The sequence below is a fragment of the Rana temporaria genome, chromosome 4 (assembly GCF_905171775.1).
Source record: "Rana temporaria chromosome 4, aRanTem1.1, whole genome shotgun sequence".
NCBI lineage: Eukaryota > Metazoa > Chordata > Amphibia > Anura > Ranidae > Rana > Rana temporaria.
Genome location: NC_053492.1, coordinates 291,120,399 through 291,144,183, shown reverse-complemented (window position 1 = coordinate 291,144,183; position 23,785 = coordinate 291,120,399). Strand labels below are relative to the sequence as shown.

Sequence of the window (23,785 nt, the reverse complement as noted above, 5' to 3'; positions counted from 1 at the left end):
TATATATGTTTTAATCATAATAAATTCTTTGATATACTACACCATGATAGTCTTTTATATGTTACATGAGTGGATATAGAACAAGACTACAGCCAAAGCATTGGGAGTGATTGCTGATAAACCTGAGAGAGGGAGTGGTTATCCATATGAACCAAAGGCAGATTTCTGGGTCCATCTGGTGAGTGGCCATTTTATCCAGTGACGGTGTAGGCACTATTTGCGGTGAAGGTGGAAACATAGCTGGGAATCACTGCAAGAAATTATCTATTAAGGACTTTCTTAGCACATATACATATATTTTTTTATATATATTTGTTTTATATTTTTTTGTATAAAATACATTTTTCTTGCTTTCTTGGGGCACATTCAAGCTGTGGATTGTGACAGTAGCATATTTAAAAACTTTTTGGATTTTTCATTTTTTTTTTTGATGGATTGAGAAATTCATATGTTATAGTTTGGCACAGGGCACTGTGAATAAGCTATTGAAAAGTTAACACGACTGTTTGTTATACCCCTCATTAACCCAAGCACCCACCCCCCTTTGATATTAGATGTGAGCCATCTGAGTCAGTGTAGGAAGACAGCCTACACTGCCCATGTGGGAGGTGTGCTATTTATTAATAGACAGCTCTTATGACTTCAAAGGCCACATCATTTGGCAAAGTTAAAGCTCAAATCCACGCAGACAGACAAAAAAAAAAACTTGAATGCAGTTAGGTATTAATTTAATAAAACATATGTAAATGTGTTTCAAATTCAGCTAGTAACTGAATTGTATCTCAGCCTCTTGTAAAACAGCACTCAGATAAGGTTAGTGAGGAGCAATCAGCCAATCAGGTGTCCTGCATGCACATGTGACATGCTGACAGGGCAGAGAGGTGACCTAGATGCACTGCTTAAAGAGGTTGTAAACCTCAACCAGACCAAATGCGGTTATCAAATGCAGAGACCGGTGGGTGGCGGAGGTACCGGACATTCAAGGGGAGGACTGAGATGACGTGTGGGCACATCCGTTCCAACATCTGGTGGCAGCCAGGGATAGGTTGATTCACTTTAAGTTCCTGCACAGGATCTACTATACGCCAGCCAGGCTGGGGGCTATATATCCATCAGTGCCGGCGGAATGCTTGAGATGCACATTTACTCCGGCGGATGCGGAGCATGTGTTTTGGCGCTGCCCTCGGATCAAACACTTTTGGTCGGAGGTCACCTCCTGTATATCTGCGGTTCTCATGGTTCCTATCCCGATGACGGTTAGAGTATGTTTGCTGGGGTTGGTTGATGATGTGGTGCCATCTAGGGCTCATCGGACCCTGCTTAACATCCTTCTGTTTTACGGTGGGAAGGCCATTCTGTTAAGATGTCGCAAACCAAGGGCACAGGTTCTCTATCTAAGGTCCGTAGGACTTCCGAAAAAAAAGTCAGATGGAGGCTACACATGGCCGGACTTTCCTAGAAAAAAAAGCCTGTCTGACTTTTTTTCTCTGAAAATCTGGCCGTATGTACGAGGCATAAGAGCACTATGGGGGTTATTTACAAAAGGCAAATCCACTTTGTACTACAAGTGCAAACTACAAGTGCAAAGTGCACTTGAAATTGCACTGAAAGTGCACTTGATATTGTAGTCGCTGTAATCTGAGGGGTAGATCTGAAATGAGGGGAAGCTCTGCTGATTTTATTATGCAATCATGTGCAAGTTAAAATGCTGCTTTTTATTTTGCTTGCATGTTCCCCTTGGATCTTCAGAGATTGCACTTCCAAGTCCACTTTCAGTGCAATTTCAAGTGCAAAGTGGATTTTCCTTTAGTAAATAACCCCTGTATTTTGCTTTGTTTCTCTGCTATCTGCTTGAATCACTTCAAACAAGTTTTCCTGACACCAGGAGAAAAATGCTGATGTGGAGGAATCTCCAGCAGGTTGACAGCCTCAGCTCTGTTCCTGTGTGCTGTGTGAAGGGGGCGTGTCCCTTCCCTCCAATCAGCTCTCGAAGCTCTCCTCACTGAGCTCAGCAGAGTGTAATGTCCTCTTTTTAACTCTCAGAAATGCTTATAAATTCAGCACTTTGAACGGATGTAGAGAATTGAATACTGCAGATAGACAGGTACAACTTATGTAGAAGGATTTGTTTCATCTCTGTGTATCGGCTGAGGCCGGTCATTTCACTGGATGACACGACCGAGGAACTCAACGGGCGAAACACATAATTTTCCTCGTCGAGTTCCTTGTTAGGCTGTCGAAACTCGACAAGGCAAGTTTCTCCATTCCCGTAGAGTAAAAAGAAGACATGCTCTCTTTTTGGCTCGACGGGATCCTCAACAGTTTCCTCGTCGAAAAATGTACACACAATCAGTTTCCTCTGCAAAAAAAAACAAAACATTTCTTGCTGGTTTTTGCAGAGAAACACGGTCGTGTGTACGAGGCCTAAGTGCAACAGATTAAAGTCAGGTCACCAGGCTAGCTGTGTAAATCACAAGGCTGAATAGAGAGAAATACAAATCCAATGGCAGTTGAGATGGTTACCACATATTAATTTAACTGTGTACTTTGTTTTTAGATTGGATTTCAGCTTTAAGCACGTAATACATCACTTACATGCACAGAATAGGACAGAATATTGCCCGTATGCAGATGTGTACCACACAGGGCACACACCCCGTGCTGTGCCAATTAACCCTGCTTCTTGTCTCCCCCCGGCAGTGCTGTCAGCTTCCCTCCTCTCAAGAACGGCAAAGGGGATGGTAAATATTTCATTAACCGCCCTTTTTCTGAATGAACATAGTAAGTGATCTGTACCGATCGATCCTGCCTTCATTCTTAACGGAAGCACAATAAACTAGGTTTACTGCAGGCTGCAGAGGAAGGGACTGGGGAATCTCTGTCCTCAGTTTCTTTCCCTGTCTCAAACGTGCGACATCCGGGGCTACTAAAAAATTGTAAAAAAATACAAATATTGTGATTTTTTTTAAAATATTAAAAATAAAAATCACTGACCTTGTCCACTGCCCTAGTGACACCAATCTTTGCTCTTCTAACACCGTCAACTGCTCTGCTGGTATTCACACACGTGTTTGTGCTCTGGGGTGCATACTCCAGTGCAATAAGCTGCACACACCAATGACCGCATGTTGTTGCAGTTCATGTGAAATTATAATGACCAGAAAACTATAATCATCATTACCTAACAACGTTTTTATAAGAGTGTATTTGACACCGCAGTCAAGTAGAAATACATATTGTGCAGACATTAAATATCTGTTCTTACTAAACTCCAGCAGTGAAATTTAGAAGATCAGATTGGAAAGTACCTCAACAAAAGTATCATTTATCTTGCCAAAATAAGAGTTGCAAATAAATAACAGAATGTAGTCTATATCTTCAGGTTTCTTCAGGAAAAAACAGCCTTTAGCGTGTTGTGACATGTTAACTTATTTTGTCGTTTATTCTTCAGAAGATGTCTATGTGTTTTCGACATGGAGGAACTAAAGGGAAATCTTTGCCAGTCCACATGAGCACCCACAACCGGCAATGGTGTTGTTTTGTAATGGGTTTAGACATATTGCTCAGCCACATCCAGATGATTAAAGCTTTCACAAATAGCTATTTAAAGAAGTGTACTTACTGGGAGGATGGAGGAAGCTGTGGGTAATATCCATCCCTGGCTTGTAGTCTGAACATTTCTGGCTGCTTTCCTCTGGGACTCTACCGTCAGGCCGCAGACAGTCTGTTAGTGTAGGAGGAAGAGAAGAGCCTTCACCCTGGTACAGAACAGTCACAAAACAGTGTTATTGATCCACCTTGTCTACCCTAATGCTACTTTCCATGCCATCTAATCTCAATGTCTCCGTTTTAAAACTGATAGACAAAACATGTTCCATTTTTTTTTATGACTGCATGCAAATTCTTTTACTCAGTGGCTAGACATAGAATGATTCAATAAGTATCCTGGAATAAGCACTCAGTCACTTACCATACAAAGATTATGCTGTATTTAACAGTCTAAACACCTTGCTAGACAATTTAGTGTCTCAGAGTGCTGTGTCATCCAGTAAGACACCCATGCAGCAAGGATAATGTGCAGAGTACACATGTTTAAACATTTTAGGAGGATACTCCGCTCTTAAAGCAGTATAAAACCTAAAAATGAACATTATATTGCAGCTTACCAATTCTTAGATGTGATGATGATGGCTGTATTCATTTACTTTTTAGGCTTTCTTTATTCTATTTTCATCTGGGGTTTCAGCCAGCAAATCTGTTTTTCATAAGCTCAAGCTCTCCAGCAGAACGTATTAGTTTACATGGATAAGACAAACCACTTAACACTGGCAGAGGTCAGGGCTGTCTTTAAGGCAGGTCAAAAGGGGAAGCTGCCCTGGGCCCTGTCATTGTTGGGGCGCCCAAAGCAGCTGCCTCATACTTGCCAACTATCCCTGTTTAAATTCCCTTGTCCCTTGAAGTTTTAGTCCGTTGCTGTGTCCTGATATCTCAGTGTGAAGTGCTGCTACTAATGCTGCCCAGCTCTGCCCTATTGTTGTGTACAGATGACTCACCTGCAGACCCTGTGTTTATATGTATGTATCGCTACCCTCGAAGGAGCCGCTGGTTGTTGTTGGGATCGGTGTATTAAGTCACCTCAGTGTTGTCTAGGGGTGTAATTGATGAGTGGAGTAGAGTAGAGTAGTGAGTGAATGTAAAGTCAATAAATAAAGGTTTTCAAATGCTTTATTTTAAGCCCAACATAGCCAACATCAACGTGGAGTAAGAAGGAACGGTTGATGAAGCGATAGAGAACTTGCGGTATCAGGCCTGGATATGAACAGAGCAATCCTGCTCTCAGTAGCACAGTAGATACAATTCGTCGCCACTCTAGCCAGAGTGGGTGAAGTGCCCCCCGGACAGACTTCTGCCACAAGCCTGGCAGCCGAAGTGATTTAGATTGCTGGGAGGAACAGATCTCTCTCATAGACCCGGCTCTAGGGCCTCTGCCACAGGCCTATCACTTGAATGAGCTAAATGGACGGATTGAGCGAATCCTCCCAGTAGATTAAGCATAGGTCACCGGATGACAGCAAAAGTGTACCTGTCAACATTCCGGTCACCAGATCCCCGATGGTTCGTTCAAGCCCTGTTGGACAACCTGCCTCCAGGTTCTCCTCAAGCCTACCCCCATCGAACGGCACCCAGCCTGGGATTTTCTCAGTAAAGTGGGGGACCCAGTAAGTCACTGGGGCCCCTCACAGCAACATGGAGCTCCGCGTAGAATGCGACCCCGGCCTGGAAGGCCATCGCCGGGGTCCGTTGGATGCGCACACCCTAAAGGTGGGTGCCGCACCTGGAACCCGCGAAGAACCACACAAAATGGCGTCTGCCACAGCTATACCCTCCCCCAGCATGCCCCGCGAGGGAAAAATCCTCTAATTGGCTGCTGGGGAAAAGTGGGTCTGCCAGAACCCCTCTAGCGCCACCTGTCGCCCAGGGGTGGAAACGACACCCCTGAAGCGCAGACTGACCTACAGGACAGTTCAGGAATGACAGCAGCCCAAAATTTAGCAAATTGTGAATGGGAGCAAAATAACTCTCCCATTCCCCACTAACTTTAGCGTAGTGCCCATACTGAAAGTAAGGGGGCGCTACATGTAAATAACCGCCATTCATATGTAAATAACGAGATCATTCATATGTAAATAGTTTAGGCATTCATATGTATGTAGCGACTGGTTACTTCTAGGTACCGGTGCTAAATTAAATTTAAAGTAACAGTACAGTACATACATTCTGATATCTTCTAAAGGTATACGTTATCATCCGTCATACCTACATGAATTCCGATTTTTCTACCTCTTGTGGCAACATTTATCAAATGCAATAGCCATATTACGGTAATTCTTATATCTCTAGTCTTATGATAGGAGTTATAACCTCCAATAGCTACATAAATTCTGTTATCTCTTTCTCTTTTGGAAAAAAGTTCTCAACACCTGTATATATTATGATATATCTTACTCCTATAGTAGAAGTAATAACCTCTGATACCTACATACATTTTGCTATATCTTACTTCCAATACCTACATATATTATATATCTTACTGTTATGGTGGAAGTTATCACCTCTGATGCCTACATTCTGAGATATTTTTCACTAAGGCTCTTTTCACACTTTTACGACTCCAAAGTCACACGACTTTGGGGTCCAACTTTGATGCAACTTGTTGTCCCTCTGCAAATTCAGACCCACTGTTGCATGTAAAACATTCAGGTACAACTTTCATGCAAAATTTGAGGGTTAACATGTAAGTCTATGGCCCTCAAGTTGCATTAAAGTCAGACCAAAGTAGTGCATAAGGTACTTTAAAGTCGCACATATATGAATGGTTATCATTGGAAAACATGGGGTACGACTTGTCATGCGACTTTGCTCTCCCAAGTCACATAAGTGTGAATGGGGTGTTACAATATACATTTTCATGCCTAATACCTACATAAATTTCTCGTATTCATATGGTAGAAGTGTTAACCTCTGATACAGTCATTCTGATATATCTTAATCTTATAGTAGGAATTAAAACGTTTCATATATACATAAAATTCTGATATCTCTTAGGGCTCTTTAACATGGAGCGCCCGTTCAGGTCCGCCTGCCAGTTTTTTTGGCGGACCTGAACGGGCGCTCCGTGCTCCTCTATGGAGCCGCGGATGTCAGCGGTGACATGTCCGCTGACATCCGACCCGCCAAAGTGTGACGGAGGAAAAACCTACTTTTCCATCCATCTATCGGATCGGGTGAACACGGACAGACGGTCCGTGTTCATCCGATCCCCCCATAGGGGAGAGCTGAGAAAAGACAGGGCGGTCCCTGCACAGTGTGCGGGGACCGCCCTGTCATCCGCCGGCTCAGTGGGGGATCAACGGAGCAAGCAGAGGTTCACGGGGCGGATCATTACTGATCTGCCCTGTGTGAAAGGGGCCTTACTCTTAAAATAGGAGTTATTCCTTATTATACCTACATAAATGCTGATATCTTTCACTTTAATGGGATAAGCACCCCTTGATACCTACATAAATTCTGACATGTTTTTTCTCGCACCCTTTTGGGGCTGCATATAAATAGATTACTGTACATGATTATATTTAAAGTTAAAAGTAATAGGTCATAGTTCGCTTCTAATTTCAACTAGATAACATTCAAGTGTAGCGACTTGGAAGTCGGTGTTTGCAGCCAGAAGCCTCAGGATATGAATAAAGGCAGTGAGGTCACTCCTTAATCCTCCCACGATATATTACTGAGCTCACTGACCTTATGAACAGTGTTTAAAAAAGCTGACTCACACGACTTCTGGCAATCACTTTTCCCCTTCAGTTCAGAGCTTATTTATTTATTGCAAACCACCATATAATTTAATACTGATAGCAGACCGCTTTTTACACTTTGGGCTTATTTATAAAGCAGTGAATGTAATGCTTAGCAAATATTAACTGCAGGTGGATCAGTCACTGTAATTGAAAACACATGCACAAGAATATACTCCCGCTATGATAAATATAACTATGGGTCTTTCTTGGTGCTCGTTTTGCCTTCTTACCACCTGCTTTAACCCCTAAAAGCCTCCCCCCCTGTGCATTGCCCACAGTTGCAGGGTGGTTGCAGCTATTCACTTTAAAGTTTCAAACATCATATCCATGACATGTGCATACTCTTGTATGGCTGGCTTTACAGCTTAAGTGGAGGTGGGTTGGAGGTAAAAACATAGCTCAGCCACCTGTTTTTTTCCTCCTCCCAACCGCAAGCATAAACTAGCATAAACTATTTCTAATATGTGCAATTCCTGTGTGCAAGGCTTATAGTATGCAGACTAAAACATTGCACTGAATACACACAGAAAACATAAGGTACCCCTTACAGTAGTCTATAAAAAGAGTGAAAAATCTGAGAAGATAGATAGATATATTGTGAACTTTGGGGGTTGTTTAGTTCTGCGGGATTAAATACGTAAACCGTTAACATTGAACAAAAAGGATTTTCATTTGTGATCAAACCAAAAACAGCGCTTTTATTCAGCATACGGGGAAAAACATTAAAGTAAAAGTCAGCTTGTTTCCAGCATAAACAAAAAAGTCTGTTTTTCTTCAGCACAGCGGTAAATCAAAAGCAAAGGCACATATGGTTTTAGGCAGGTCTTCCCCAGAACTTCCAGTCCTTACTGAACCTCTGTCAGCTTCTCAGCGATACACAGCTTCTTCAGACATGTGCTCTCCCATACTTCTCCACACACTCTATCAGGACTTCCTGTCTTTTTAGCTGGTTTCCTGGAAGTTCTTAACCCCCTGTGTGCTTGACTGCCAGTGGTCAGGAGAGGAGGCTCTTTCCCTCCCGAACCTCACTTTAGAGCCTCCAAAATTCCTGAACACTATCCCATTGCCTTAAAGGGACCACACTCCAAATATTGGCGCAACATAGCGTTCGTCTAGGACCCAACCCTGGCGTCCTGTACAATATATATATATATATATATATATATATATATATATATACATACATAGATATACAGTAAAACCTTGGATTGAGAGCATAGTTTGTTCGAGAAACATGCTTGTGTAGCGCTACCCCCTCAGGAGCCGCTGGTTAGATTTGGGATCGGCGTATGTAAGTTACTTCTATGATGTGACTAGGGATGAGGATGATGAGAGTAGTGATGGAATGTCCAGACAAGGGGGTGATGTTTTCAATGCTTTTATTTTTGGCCCAACACGACCAACAATCAACTTGGTAGATAGGATAGGTTGGTGAAAGGAGAGAACTTTGCAGATTCAGGCCTATGGATAAATGGAAGCAGTCCTGATTCTAGTAGCAACTCTTACTTCGTCGCCACTCCAGCTGGGTGTAGTGCCCCCGGACAGGTCCCTCTCACAGGCCTGGCAGCTGGAGCGTCACTAGAACTTCTGGGAAGGAACAAGTCTCTGCCACCGACTTGGCTCTAGTAGAATTAGGATTAGTAGTGAGACCTCTGCCACAGGCCCAGTACTCAGGAACATGGACGGTAGAGCGAATCCTCCCAGTAACACAATTTTGCCTGAATCTCCCTCAGGTAGACTTGATAGTTTGGGGTCACCGACTGACAGTTTGCAGCATACAACCTGTCAGTGTCCCGTCACCCAGATCCCCGATGGTTCGTCTAAGCCCTATTGGATCACCTGCCTCCGGGCTCACCTCAGACCGACTCCCCACCGAACAGCACAACTCACTTGGGATCTTCCTCACAGAATGTGGGACCCAGTAAGTCACTGGGGTCCCTTTGCAGCCTCAGTCGCTCCAGGCCATGAGGGCCCAAAGTCGGGAACTCCGCGTGGCACGTGCGCCCCGACCTGGTAGGCCAGGCCGGGGCCCGTGATGTGCGCACACCCTAAAGGTGGGTGCCGCACCTGGAACCAGGAACGGGCGAAGAACCCCAAAAAATGGCGTCCGTCACAGAAATACCCTCCCCCCAGCATGCCCCGCGAGGGAAACACTCCTCCAATTGGCTGCTGGGGAAAAGCGGCTCCGTCTGGACCCCTCTGGTGCCATCTGCCATCCAGAGATGGAACTACATCTCTGGAGCACAGAATGACCCACAGGACAGCCCAGAACCGACAGAACTCAATTTAGCAAAACAGCACGGATGAGAGCAAGGTAACTCTCTCACCCCCCAACTAAATTTAACATAGCAGCTGTACTGAAAAATACACAGGCACTACACTTGTAATTCAAAGCACTTGTATATCAAAGCGAATTTCCCCATAAAAAATAATGGATACTCAAATGATTCATTCCACAACCATTTATTCAAAGGTCCTTCAGTTTATAGTCCATATAAAAAGATTATAGCAATGTGACCAGGTTGTGTAACCATAAAATGTCCATTCAGGAATGGGCGCCTCCACAAGGGGATTAGAAGCAAAATCCAGCAGGAGTTACAGGGTATAAAAGAGAAGAGAGGCGCCTCTAAGTGTAGCAAAATATTGCTAAATGTTGTACCTTCATTAAATGTAACCTCATTGCTACACGTAAAGGCGACTCTCTTCTATACTCAATTGTGACATGACGCTACTTGTAGATCAAGACATTGCTCTCAAACCAAGGTTTTACTGTGTGTGTCTATATTATATTATATTATTTTTATATATATATATATATATATATATATATATATATATATATATATATCTACCCCCGGAGAAGCTGCTGGTTTGTTTTGGGTGGCACGTTACCTCGTGGCTCTTCCGCCGTCCTAGGGGTGTATGGTGCATATAGCAGTAACGGAATGTCCACAACAGGTGTCTTTTCTGTGCTCTTTATTTCCCAGTCGGGTAAAAACAGTAACTTGTGGTGAAAGGTAAAAGTCTCTGCCACATTCCCTCCTGGATTGGACTCAGGGTGAAACCTCTGCCACAGGCCCTCCCCGTGATAGTGATTACGGAGATGATCCTCCTCAAAAGAATTGCACCTGGATCTCCTTCAGATCGTTTTCAGGTACCGACTGACAGGTGACAAGCCTCTCAGTGTCTGGCTACCTTGATCCCCGGTGGTTTGTCGAGACCCTATGGGATCTTCAGGATTGGGGACCCAGTCGACTACTGGGCTCCCTGCCACAGCTCAAATGTTCCGGACCAACATGGTCCTGGAACCAGGAACACCGCGTAGCACGCGCCCCACCCTGGAAGGCCATTACGCCGGGGCACCGTGATGCAGTAACCCTAAAGGTGGGTGCCGCACTCGAAGAAGAATCCAGACCAATGGTGTCTGTCTCATAAATACCCTCCCCCAGTATGCACAGTGAGGAAACTCCCTCCTGATTGGCTGCTAGGGAAGAGCACCCAAACTTCGACTCCACTGCTGCCACCTATTGTCCTGGGGTGGGATCAGCACCCCAGAAGCAACAGAATTAGCCCACAGCACAGCCAAGCTGAGGCAGAGACCTAAATTTAAACATATTAACTGGATCATAGTCAGTTAACACTCTGATTCCCCTCTAAATGTAACTAGCACCGGTACGTTGAAGTAACCAGGCGCTACATATATATATATATATATATATATATATATATATATATATATATATATATATATATCTCTTGTGTGAACGTATAAGGCTTGATTCACATATATGCAAATTGGATGTGTTTTGAACCACATCCTATTCGCATAACATGTGAACCGGACTGACTTTCAATGGAGCAGGTTCACACCAGTATGGCTGCAGTCCTTTTAAAAGGAGTCCTTTTTACTGTTACAGAAACATCTTTCCTTTTGGGCTAAGGATTTATTGAAATTAATAAAAGCTGACCATTTTAAGCACCACTGTTAGTGTTAAAGTTTTTTTTCCTGAATGCTATAACTGCCATGTTTACTGGACAGCCGGCATGATGAACAGGTAATAAAAATGTCTAAAAACGTTACAAGGGGGACTCAAAAAACCAAAGACTGCCAAGCTGATGCCATTGACAGATTGCAATACATTTGTAATTTTTTTATTTTGTCTATCGTTCCACTTAAAAAAAAGAATTCTAGGTATGTATATTTTTACATAGTTACATTGGTCCAGCTTGGGCCAGTGTAAGTATGCATATACCATACCTGTGGGATTCCTCTAGAAGCTGGAAATCACTGTAGTAGAAACCAATACTAGTGACCTCCACTAACTCCTGTCTTCCATGCCAAGCGGCTGCCCTACCTGCATTTTATTTTAACAAATGCAAAACGTTCTCTGATTGGATGAGGTGGAAAGGTGGGGCAGTAATGTCACACTCTCCACTTCATTTAACCAGAGAATGCTTTTCATTAATTGGAAAATGCAAAGCATTCTCTGAATGGTGTCCATGCCTTCCTGTGTTCACAGTGCACCAGGGCAGTCACTTGGCATGGGACCCAGAAGCTAGTGGAGTTCACTGAAGCAGGTGTGCCTACTAATTTGGCACTTATGTAATCACTTTATATAAGCAACTGAGAAAATTATTTGTCAGTCACTTATGTAAATTGAGCGTCAGCTTCTAGAGGGATACCACAGGTATTCCGTAGATTCAGTAGATTGAGACTATATGAGGCTATCTATTGCCAATATCCCCCAATATACATACTCTACCAGTTGTTGCCTCCCATGGTACTTTATATGGCAAATAAGCAAAATATATAAAACACAATGTATTCACCCTGTATAGAAATTCTTGTATGGGGTGCACTATAATATTCATGTAATTAATCCCTACCAGCTGTGCATGGGTATTGTAACTACATGAAATATGTATCACCCTGCCAAGATTGTGGTTTTGATGTCAATTTAATTAAATTGTATACAACAAAATACATTGTACTTTGTATATTCTGCTTATTTGCCAAATAAAGTCCCGTGTGGCAATAATTGGTAGAACAAGTATGGTATATGCATAGTTACATTGGTCCAAGCTGGACCAATGTATTTATGAAAAAATATTCATGCTTGAAATTCTTGGTTGTATACCCTTTTTGAATTTTTTTACCTACAGGTAAGCCTATAATAAGTCTCACTTGAAGGTAAAATGAATAGCTCCTACACGGTTTAAGAGATATTCACCCTGCATGCAGCCGTTTTTGTTTTTCTTTTCTCGTTTGCGGGTATACAACTGCTTTAATCACATTTGGTCTTTAGGCCAAGATACCACATAGTGCATGTAATGCTTCGTTAATTTTTAAGATGCATGTTATTTCCATAACATAGAAAAAAAAAAAAGCATTTTAAACACACCTTTGCTTCCACAGTGTAGGCTGTCCAAAGTGGCATCAAGATATCGTGGCTGTATCCACTCACATATCCATGCTGGTGAAGGAGGCAGTATGTACTGTTTTCATACACATTCTTGGGTCTGCCGTATGGCAGGTTCTTTTCATTTGACTGAGTTTCTAAGAATCAATTTTAGGTATGGTTATAACCAGTACAAAGACACAACTATTCCTAAGTTCTTTGTAAGATACAAGTATTACTTACTGCTGTTCTCATCAAGGTTTAACCTTGCATTTAGGACTGATTCATCACCCTGAAAATAAATACATGAGAAAATGTTATTGAATAACTGGGAATATGGAAAGTTTTGAAGTGTGTCTATAGCCAAAACTCGATTTTTTTTTTTGTTTTGTTTTTTGGTGTGTAGGAAAAATTGATGATGGAAAATCTCTCAAAAGTAAGAGTAAACACCCATTCAGACAGTTGTCACTGGAACAAACATTGTGTCCCCATTGTGAGGTTTTATTTTATTATTGTATCTGGTGACAACTGTAAAATAGTGGATTTTCCATCACCTTTTTTTCCCAGTGACAATGGTCACCAGGATAACTGAAAAAAGCTAATTTCCCGAGACACACCCAGCAATAAAAACTTAACAGATGTTTTAAGCCTTCCCCACTGTATGTAAAACTAAAAAAACATTTTTTGGCTTCAGGTAGACTATAGGCAACATATTTGATAAGGAATGTCTGTACTTCAGAAGCAAGATCGTTTAAATTGGCACAGGAGCTCCGCTAAGAAATCCCTGATGGGATTAAGGGGCTATGCAATCGGATCCATCTAAAGTGCCTGAAAGAGCCAAATGGATGGTACCCAGGCCTCATGGAAGAAGAGCAAGGTTTTTGTCTGTAATGCTTATCCTCTGAGAGCTGGACCGTGAGTTGGCACCATAGTCACGTGAAAACTATACCAAAGAGTTGCTCTGGCGGGGTGCTTTACAGGTCCAGGGGAGTGGACTCCATACACAAGAAGGACCTGGTACTTGAAGGTCTGGCATGACATGGCCCGCTGTGATGGGTGAAGATTGGGTCTGTCTGATTTACTGCAGTATCTTGCGGCGGGACTGGCAAGTCAGAAAAGTCCTAAGGAATGTATATTCACTTATGGATTTTTTTTTTTGAGTGGACGCTGTCTTGCTTGTGTGTTGCCACTAGAGGGTGTAAAATGTAAACATACCATGCTTCCCCTGTGTTCATGCTCAGTGTCAGCAAATGCTCCTGCGGACAGCTCTATCAGGCCAAATCAGTAGGGGTTTGGGAGACCATCCGCCTCAGCACAGCAGCCAGGATCCCCCTGGTGTGTACCCCTCACCTCCATCTTCCCCTGTCCTCGCCATGGAACCAGCCTGTTCGCGAAGAGCTCCTTGTAAAAAAGGGGACGTGGCTTCCGGGAACACGGCTTAGACGCCGCTGGCGTGCACGTGCAAACAGGATGCACGTGATACACGGCACTGGCGTGAAGCTTACTGGCTTTAAAAGTCCTTTATGCTGGAAGTGTCTGGTTGGCTGACGATGGGACACAAAGCATACCAGGGCATGTAAGCTATAGTTGTTGGATACAGGCATTCCTAAAGGCCCGTCTACTCAGCATCAGGCTGAGCAATTATAGCGGCATTATACTCATTTGCTGGACTAAAGCTCGGCAGTAGATGCACTGTGTTAGTACCTCTGCTTTTTGTGCTTAGGACTGTGTCTTACCATAAATGAGGGAATATAGCAGGGGGGAGCCCAAGGTCGATGCGGTCAGGGTCTGAGGCTCCTAGTCACACGTCCGCAGTTCAATCCTCCCCTGAAGGACCAGAGGAAACTGGTCAATCTAAACCACCTAGACTCTCAGGTGTTGTGGCTGCTTCCAACATTCCAGCCTCTGTATACATCACCAAGGACGATTTAGCTTCAGCACTGGCTGGTTTGGAAGGGAATGTAGCTGAGATGCTCACATCTTCCTCCCAGGATGGGAGAAAACGTGGCAGATCCCCCTCTCCAGCCCTTGACCTCCCAGTATCAGAACCAGAGTGGACGGGATCTATTGAGATACCTTTGGGGGGGAATCAGGCAGAAAGGCCTACGGATGACTCCGCTTCTGAGGGCTCGGTATCTGAAGAACCTTTCTCAGCCTCGCAAACTCAAAAATTGCATATTCAATGACTTACGGAGCTGGTCCATTCTGGACACAAATTGCCCCCAGTAAAGGTGGATGATTTTTCCTTTTTCCTCTTTGGGTTCGCTAAAACCTCCACAAGGTTCTCATGCTTTCCCTATTCACCCATTGCTGGAGTGGCTGATTTATGCTGACTGGGATCACACAGGTAAGTATTTTCTTCCTCCTAAAAAAAGTTTGCTTTTCTTTATACTATGGAGGAAAAGTTTACAAAAAAGTAGGGTTTACCAGCAGTAGATGCTGCTATCTCGTTTGTAAACAGTTTAACTTGTCCAGTGGACAATATCTAGGTGTTTAGAGATTCAGCAGACAAAAAGCTGGAATCTTTGCTTAAGGCCTAATTTTCTGTAGCCGGTGCAGTAGCATAACCTGTGGTAGCAGCAATAGGCATTTGTCAATCTCTCAGGGATGAGATGAAGCAGGTCATCAAGAAGGTGCCTGCTCAAGGAGACAAAGCCCAAGTGTTAGCTGAGCTACCTAGGGCCTTATGCTTTGCGGTGAACGCCATCACGGATTCTATCCATCAGGCGTCACGCCTTGCGCTCATGTTGGTTCACATGCGTAGGATTCTGTGGCTGAAGAATTGGTCAGCCGAGTTGCCATGCAAGAAGCTATTGGCTGGTTTTCCCTTTCATGGAGAAAGGTTGTTTGGGGAAGATTTGGACAAGTACATCCCAAAAAATTCCAGTGGTAAAAGTACCCTTCTGCCAGATAAAAGAAGGAGTATGCGTCCTTCATTTGATCGGTCTTTCTCTCCAGTGCCAGGGGCAACAGCCTCCAGGCAATCATGACTGCCTCCGCCGTCAGGGTCGAAAAGTAAGCCTCATGGCCAAGCACAGAGCCAGAAGAAGCCTTGGATTCAGAAGCCTACAAAACGGAAACCCAAGGCTTCCTTATGAAGGGGCGCTACCATTTGATCGAGTCGAGGGAAGACTTTGGTGATTTTCAGAAAATTGGCAGTAGGAGATCCAAGTGGGTCATCTCTGTGGTAGCCCTAGGTTACAAGCTAGAGTTTCAAGCGTTTCCATCGTTTTGTTTTCCAAGAGCAAACGTTCCCAAGGACCCAGTAAAGAGAAAATACTCACTTATGGCACTAGACCGATTGTTATCCCAAGGAGTGATTTGGATTATCCATTGAATCTGGCCCCAAAAGTGCGCCAGAGTCTCCATTGGTGGTTAATATCCAGGAATTTACAGAAAGGGAAATCCTTCAGTCCGGTTACCTGGAAAGTAGTAACAACGGATGACAGCCTATGGGGCTGGGGGGGGAGTCCTAGAAGAGACCAGCATCCAAGGGAAGTGGTCAAAGTCTGAGAAAACCTTGCTCATCAACATCCTAGAGATTCGGCCAATACGTCTGGCTCTAATGGCCTGGATGTTCAGGTTATGGAATTGTTCCGTCAGGATACAGTCCGACAATGCCACAGCAATGGCCTATATCAATCACCAAGGGGGCACCAAAAGTCACACAGCCCAAAGGGAGGTGAACCATACCCTGGCTTGGGCAGAGGAACATGTTCCTTGCCAATCCGCAGAATTCATCCCAGGAGTGGAGAATTGGCAGGTGGATTTCTTGAGCCACCAACAGTTGTTCCCAGGAGAATGGTTCCTACATCCCAATGTTTTTCTGACCACATGAAAGACATGGGGTACCCCGGACATAGATCTGTTGGCATACAGATTCAACAAGAAGTTGGACTGCTTTGTGTCAAGAACGAGGGATACACTCGCACTCGGGGACAGATGCGTTGGTGACCCTGTGGGATCGGTTTACACCAATTTATGCATTCCCCCCCAGTTCAGCTGCTACCGCAGCTTCTTTGCAGGATCAAGGAGGAAGGGAAGCTGGTAATCCTAGTAGCTGCAGCGTGGCCCAGGAGATCCTGGTATGCAGAGATCATGAGGGTGGCAGTAGGGGATTCATGGACTCTTCCATCTCGTCCAGACCTGCTGTCGCAAGGGCCGGTATTCCATCCTACCTTACAGTTGCTAAATTTGACGGCTTGGCTGTTAAAACCCACATCCTAAAGAATCAAGGGCTTTCAGGTTCAGTGATTACCACCCTGATTAATGCTAGCAAGCCGGCCTCTAGGACCATTTATTATAGGGTCTGGAAAGCCTATGTCTCTTGGTGTGAAACCAAGGGTTGGCACCCTCAAAAGTTTGTCATAGGTAGAATTCTTGCCTTTCTACAGTTGGGGGTAGAAATGAAACTGGCTTTGAGTTCGATCAAGGGTCAGATCTCGACCTTGGCAGTTTTTTTCCATAGGCCACTTATTTCGCATTCTTTGATCCGGGCCTTTATACAAGAGGTAACTCAGATAAATCTGCCAGTCACGTCACCCTTGTGCCCATGGGATCTGAATCTAGTTCTGTTGGGTTTGCAAAGACAGCCCTTTGAACCAATACACAATATTCCTTTGCTTCTTTTGAAGAGTGTGAGAATTGTCTGCTTTTTACTGTAAAGAGCTATTCTTGATTAATCATAAAGACAAGGTGGTGTTGCGTCCTCACCAAACCTTTTTTCCAGAACCTCGTTCTGCAGAAGAAAGATTGTTACATACTCTTGATGTAGTAAGAACAGTCAAGGCCTATCTGAAGGTGACAGCTCAAATATGGAAAACTGATGTTTTGTTTGTGCTGCCAGAAGGCCCCAGAAAGGGCCAGGCAGCTTTGAAATCAACTATTGCTAAGTGGATTAGTCAGGTGATTAGTCAGGTATATAGTCTGAAGAAAAGGGTTCCGCGTTTTCAGGTTAAAGCGCACTCTACCAGGGCAGTCAGTGATTCATGGACAGTGCATCACCAAGCCTCTGTGGCTCAGATTTGCAAGGCCGCTACTTGGTCATCAGTACATACATTCACAAAATGATTTCAGATGGATGCAAGTTGGCAGGAGGATGCTGCCTTCGGGCGCAGTGTGCTTCAGGCAGCAGTATAGGTCCTCACGCCTGGCGGCGGCTGTTTTGCCTTGTATCTCCCTCCCCTCAGAAGGCATTGCTTTGGGACATCCCACATAGTTATGACTATGGTGCTCTGTGTCCCGTGATGTACAATAGAGAAAATAGGATTTTATAACAGCTTACCTGTAAATTCCTTTTCTTGGAGTACATCACAGGACACCCCTCTTATTGGGAAATATATATATTACTTTTCTACAAAAACTGAGGTACTCCCTGGATGGGAGGGGGTTAGGCAGGGGGACTTCCTGTCTTTTGGGTGTTCCAGTGCCCATCACCTAAAAGGTGGTGTATAACCCACATAGATATGACTATGGTGCTCTGTGTCCCGTGATGTACTCCAAGAAAAGGATAACAGGTAAGCTGTTATAAAAATCCTATTATTTTTGTACACTGAAAATTTTGATCCAAAAACAATCATAGGATATTACAAATGCACAGTGCAATGTAAAATAACCTATGCAGCTTTGTAAATAAATGTGTAAAGTTTTTATTTACTTATACCCACCAGATGATTGCATGAACAGCTTAAGTTGGAAGATGGCACACCAAAGGTACACGTTGAAGGGCTTGATTTCTCTAGCACATGAGTTGGGTTATAAAATGGTTCTGTTAGTACATGGTTTAAGCTGCCATGAGTCCCATTGTTAGGAGCTGGGTTGATTTTTAATAGATCTGTTAAAAAGGTAAGGTACTGTTATAAATAGTTATTCAAACACCAAGGGTGCTCTAACTCCATATTTTCATAATTTTTCTAGGTGGTTTTCTACCATATACATGAGGGAAAAATTATTTCTTTGTTATATGCATTCATCATGTGACCAATACTATACGATTTCAGTTTTCCCAGTGATCTGGAAGTTCTTTTCTAGTGCTAAACATCTGATATGGCTATGAATGTGTATGAGGTTTGTTGGTATACCAACTAATACTCTCTGCAGAGCTGGTCTTTACACAAGTTACTATTGTACATTACTTTGTCCCTTAATCACTTTAACTTCATCGAAATCACTGCTGTCAACATTCTGAAGCATAGGAATCCTCTCACATTGCAAACTGTTGGAATTGAGAGCAATGGGTGTTATCAATGTGTTCATGGTCATATTTGTTGAGGCATGAAAGTTAAAGAGCAGTTAAATGTAAACGTAACTGTATGCTTGTTTATAAAGTGTAAAAATAAAGTAGGAACATTCCCCCATTCCTGGCATAATTGGGCAAAGAAAGTTTATTTATTTTTTGCACTGATTTGGTCTCTTTCCATATATGTACAGCTTAATCGGTTACAAGAAGAATAGACTCACATACAATTTCAGAACTACTATAATATGAATTTGCTGATTATGAAATTACATAGACCATAGCAGAGCCATACAACTACAGGGATCACATGCTGACCTATATACAGTATTGCTATATACTGTATATTACATTATTTCTTTTTAAGGACAGACTTATTGTGGCATCATCTGATAATTTTCACACAATTTTAAACACTATTCTTTGCAAAAACAACCGAACAGACCAAGGTCATCTACCACCAATAGTTTCAAGCACTGTACAATGTTAATAGAAATTGTTGGTGGTTTGCTCATTTCTGGGATCGAAAGCTGCTGGAAAGTGCTTAACACCAAAACCTGCTGCATGTATAGCCAGGGTTTTTGTAAACATTTGCACATCTGATAATTATGTGCATTGCATCAATACCCTTAGTGTTCAATAATTCATAAAGAAAGGTAGGGCTAACAGCTGATAATCTGTTAAAAGTGTAGACCTTAGAGCTGCTCTTTTATCATTGTTGCAATAAGGGCATTTTTTCAGGGGGAACTTGGGGGAACTCAGTTCCACCACCTCTGGCTCAGACCCTTTGGTGCCTGCTCACCACAATCACTTGTAAACACAGAAGTCTGGTTTCTGTGTTTACAAGTGACAGCTCTACAATTTGTATGTAATGCAATCCTGGTATTTAATGCCCCTTTAAGACTCTTCTACTGTTTGTGAAATTTGAATGGGATTGTGGTTGAGTTCCTGCACCTATTTTTTGAGAAAAAAAGCTCTGGTTGCAAGTGAAACCCTTGTCTTGCCTTATCTGTAGCACCCATGAGTTACCAGAACATTTTGCAGACATACTCCAATGCTATTTAGTCAGAAAATCTCCTTCATTAATGAGATATGCATACATTTTTCCTGTGGGATCTCATTTAGAATGTAGGACGGCAAAGTGGCTATTAAAGATTGCATCTTATTTTCAAGTGTGTGTATTAACTGTTCATATTCTTCCAAAATGTTAACCACACCAAATAGGTCTACATTTTACAAAATATATACTTGCAGTTACTGAGTGCCTGCCATTTAGCATAAGGCCCCTTTCACACCAGCGGACTGATAAGGGCCGCCTGTCTGTTTTTTAGGACCACCCTTTTTCTCTGTGGGGCGGCGGATGTCAGCTGTCACCCACCAGCATCCGATCCGGTCCGCTAAAAACAGACGGATGGGTATACGTTCACCATCTGTCTGGCGGATTGCATGACAGTTGAATGGAAACGGACATGCAGTTCATTTCCATCAGACCGCCCCATAGAGAGCAGCGGGCTGTGTCCGCTCTGCATAGGACACTGACCTGTCATCCGCCTGCTCAATGGGGTTTAGCGCAGAAAATGCAGTGTGTGCACACTCCTAGGCAGCAGAATAAACCTGACATTTCCCTTTATGATTGTGATATGTGATAAGGCGGATAGCAACAAAATGGTGCACAATACATAATATTGTAGTAGAGTACTGTACATGATACATACTTTGCAAAGTTAATTTTCAAAGCACTCAGTTCTAATACAATCACAATAATGTAGATAAAGAAGTGGCACATGGACGAAAAAACTCTGGATAGCCGCACTCCAAGATAACTTAAAATAAAGTTGGTCTTTTTATTTTCAAATGCACATGCAGTCACCGCAAACAACAGGTACAGAAATGGCCGACGCGTTTCACGCTGCAATTCAGCGCTTAGTCATGGCCATGACTAAGCGCTGAATTGCAGCGTGAAACGCGTCGGCCATTTCTGTACCTGTTGTTTGCGGTGACTGCATGTGCATTTGAAAATAAAAAGACCAACTTTATTTTAAGTTATCTTGGAGTGCGGCTGAAAGAATTTAACCTGCGGTGAAAGAATTGTCTAGATGAAGAAGTGAAAGTGGATTTTTATGAAGAGCATTAATAATATAAATGAAAATATACGGTAAATCAGAGGTTAAATAAAACGCTTATAACTCACCACACATCAAATTATAAAGTTCTATATTATCAAAAGGTTCCACTTCCACTTCCTTTTTAAATCCTGGGCCGTGTCCTATAAAGATTGCCTAGAATACAAAAAGGGTCAAATTGATGCTTAGTTTTATTTATGCATTTTAACAAGATTCCTAAAATGTTAAGGGCCCATGTATAACTACAAGACTGCAGTAACGTGTGTATTACTGCAAACAATGTGACAATGTACTTTACATGTGTTGCGCCACAATGCTATTCACCCAACACACCTGCATTGGTGCCTTTCAGAACACCCAAGGTCATCTTATAAGGATAGAAACAAAGCAACAAAAAAATTGATAAATAAAATAAATATAAATTACATAAACTAAAAAAACAAATCAATGAAATCAAACAGAGTATGCTAAATTAAAGAGATGTGTTTTAAGACATGATTTGAAGATGGGTAGGAAGTCAATGTTGCCGATGTCAGGAGGCATGGTGTTTCAAAGTCAAGAGGCTTGCATTCCTATAGTGGACGGGCAGATGCAACATTACGATGGATGGAAGAATAAGACCTGAGAGTACGGGAGGATCTGTTGATATGCAGGAAATCATAAAGGTACAGAGGAGCGATGTTGTGAATGACCTTAAAGGTAAGTAATAGAATCTTGAAACCAATACGATGATTGACCATAAGTCAGTGGAGGTGCTCAAGGACAGGAGTAATGTGATTAAAGGAGGGGTTCTGGTGATGATGCAGGAAGTAGAGTTCTGAACCAGTTTTGGTTTATGGTGGGACTTGAGAGGGACACCAAAAGAAGGGGGTTGCAATAATCTATGTAGGAAATGACCAGATTGTGAACAGGAATGGCAGTGCTATTGTGTGTGAGGAATGGACGGAGGTGATTACTCTTGCATAGATGGAAGTATGCTGACCGTGTAGCATTACTAATGTGGGCATGGAAAGATATTGTACTGTTGAGGATGGGTTAATGCACTACCATGTGTTTTTGATGTGCTGCATTAACAAAAATGTAGCAGATCTGATTTTTGGTCCATTGTATTAGGCTGCCCATTAAGGCTGCATTAATGAACAGTCTAAAGATAGTAAACATCCATGTGTAAAGTCCATAAATTCCATGTGTGAAAGAAAAAAACACAACTTCTAAACCACGCTAGCTACAGCCCCCCATAGAGTGAAACAAACCCTGTAGGAGATAAAAAGAAACACAAGGGGGCGCCAGACTAAGTGTCGCATTAAAATAATGGGTTCAATACGCAGCTGCTGCTTGTATGTCGGGGATGAGAGGCAGAGAAGTGGCAAGCAGCAGTGGCTACGCTGGTCACTGGCACTTGCCACTACTTCTCTGAGGCCTCGTACACACGGCCGAGTTTCTCGGCAAAAACCAGCAAGAAGCTTGCTGGGTTTTTTTTTTTGCCGAGGAAACCGGTCGTGTGTACACTTTTCGACGAGGAAACCGACGAGGATCTCGTCGGGCCAAAAAGAAAGCATGTCTTCTTTTTCCCCGACGGGAATGGGAAAATTTGTCTCACGAGATCCTCGGCGGCTTCCGGACATACCAGTGGCAGCATCTGAAAATGTGCTTCCCAAATTAACACTCTCTCCATTTTAAAGCTGTGTTTAGAGTGCAGAGATTCAGATTTTGAAATTGCCAAGTAAACACACAGCTAGATGAGATCAATGTGCTCCTCAGACGGGTACTCTTAACACTCCACAGTTTTTCAGGGAGATCTCACTTGCAATGTGAAATGACAAAGCTGCAGGGTCACAGATAGTTGGGGTGGGGATTATTTTTAACAGAGTTTGCAATTAATTTGTACAAAGCAGTCCGGATTCAAATTTTAATGACTACAAAATTCCAAATGTAATTACTTTTTTAGTGCCTATATGGCATGGAATCAGGAAGTGCTTTATTCAGACCTATTTTCCTATTTGTTCAGCCCGTGTAGCCAGTTTGAAGTCTCGTCAAAGTTTCACTTTAAGGCTTTGGGACACAAAGCTTAATTTCTACATGTATGATATTATATAACTTCAGTAAGAAACGTTCATTCTAACCTCCATGCTCTTGAACTCATTGTCATATCCATGGTTTCCTCCTCCACAGAAAGTATAGGTGTTGTCCCTGTTTGACAAGAAAGAGGGAAGTGATCATCTTCTTCACTATAAATGTTTATGTCTAATGTCTACATTTCTCATTTCCTTTCAAATATTCTTACAGGTCAAAACAAAATATGAGGCTATGAGTACTGTACACCTTGGGCCAGATTCACGTACAGCGGGCGCAGCGTAACGTAACCGATTTAAGTTACACCGCCGCAAATTTTCTGTCTAAGTGCCCGATCCACAAAGCACTTACCTGGAAATTTGCGGCGGTGTATCGTAAATCCGTCCGGCGCAAGGTGGGCCAATTCAAATGGGGCGGGTACCATTTAAATTAGGCGCGCTCCCGCGCCGGACGTACTGCCAATGCTCCCGTCGCAAATTTCCCAACGTGCTTTGCGTGAAATTACGACGCGCCGACGTTTTGTGAATCGCGACGTCAAAAAAGAGTTACGCCGGGAAAATTAAAAAATTTAAAGACGGGCATACTTTAACATGGTGGAGT

General features: G+C 43.0%; 1 protein-coding gene across 2 annotated transcripts in view; it reads right to left on the bottom strand.

Annotated features, from left to right (window-relative positions):
* ENPP3 (ectonucleotide pyrophosphatase/phosphodiesterase 3) overlaps positions 1-23,785 on the bottom strand; it is a 144,726-nt gene that overhangs the window by 25,168 nt on the left and 95,773 nt on the right. For both annotated transcript variants that reach the window (XM_040350439.1, XM_040350440.1), the window contains exons 16-21: positions 23,236-23,302; positions 21,181-21,268; positions 18,421-18,587; positions 12,998-13,046; positions 12,758-12,912; positions 3,623-3,758 (exon numbers count right to left, since the gene is read on the bottom strand). In XM_040350439.1, the coding sequence (XP_040206373.1) occupies positions 3,623-3,758; positions 12,758-12,912; positions 12,998-13,046; positions 18,421-18,587; positions 21,181-21,268; positions 23,236-23,302 (662 nt within the window). The remainder of the gene's footprint in view (positions 1-3,622; positions 3,759-12,757; positions 12,913-12,997; positions 13,047-18,420; positions 18,588-21,180; positions 21,269-23,235; positions 23,303-23,785) is intronic.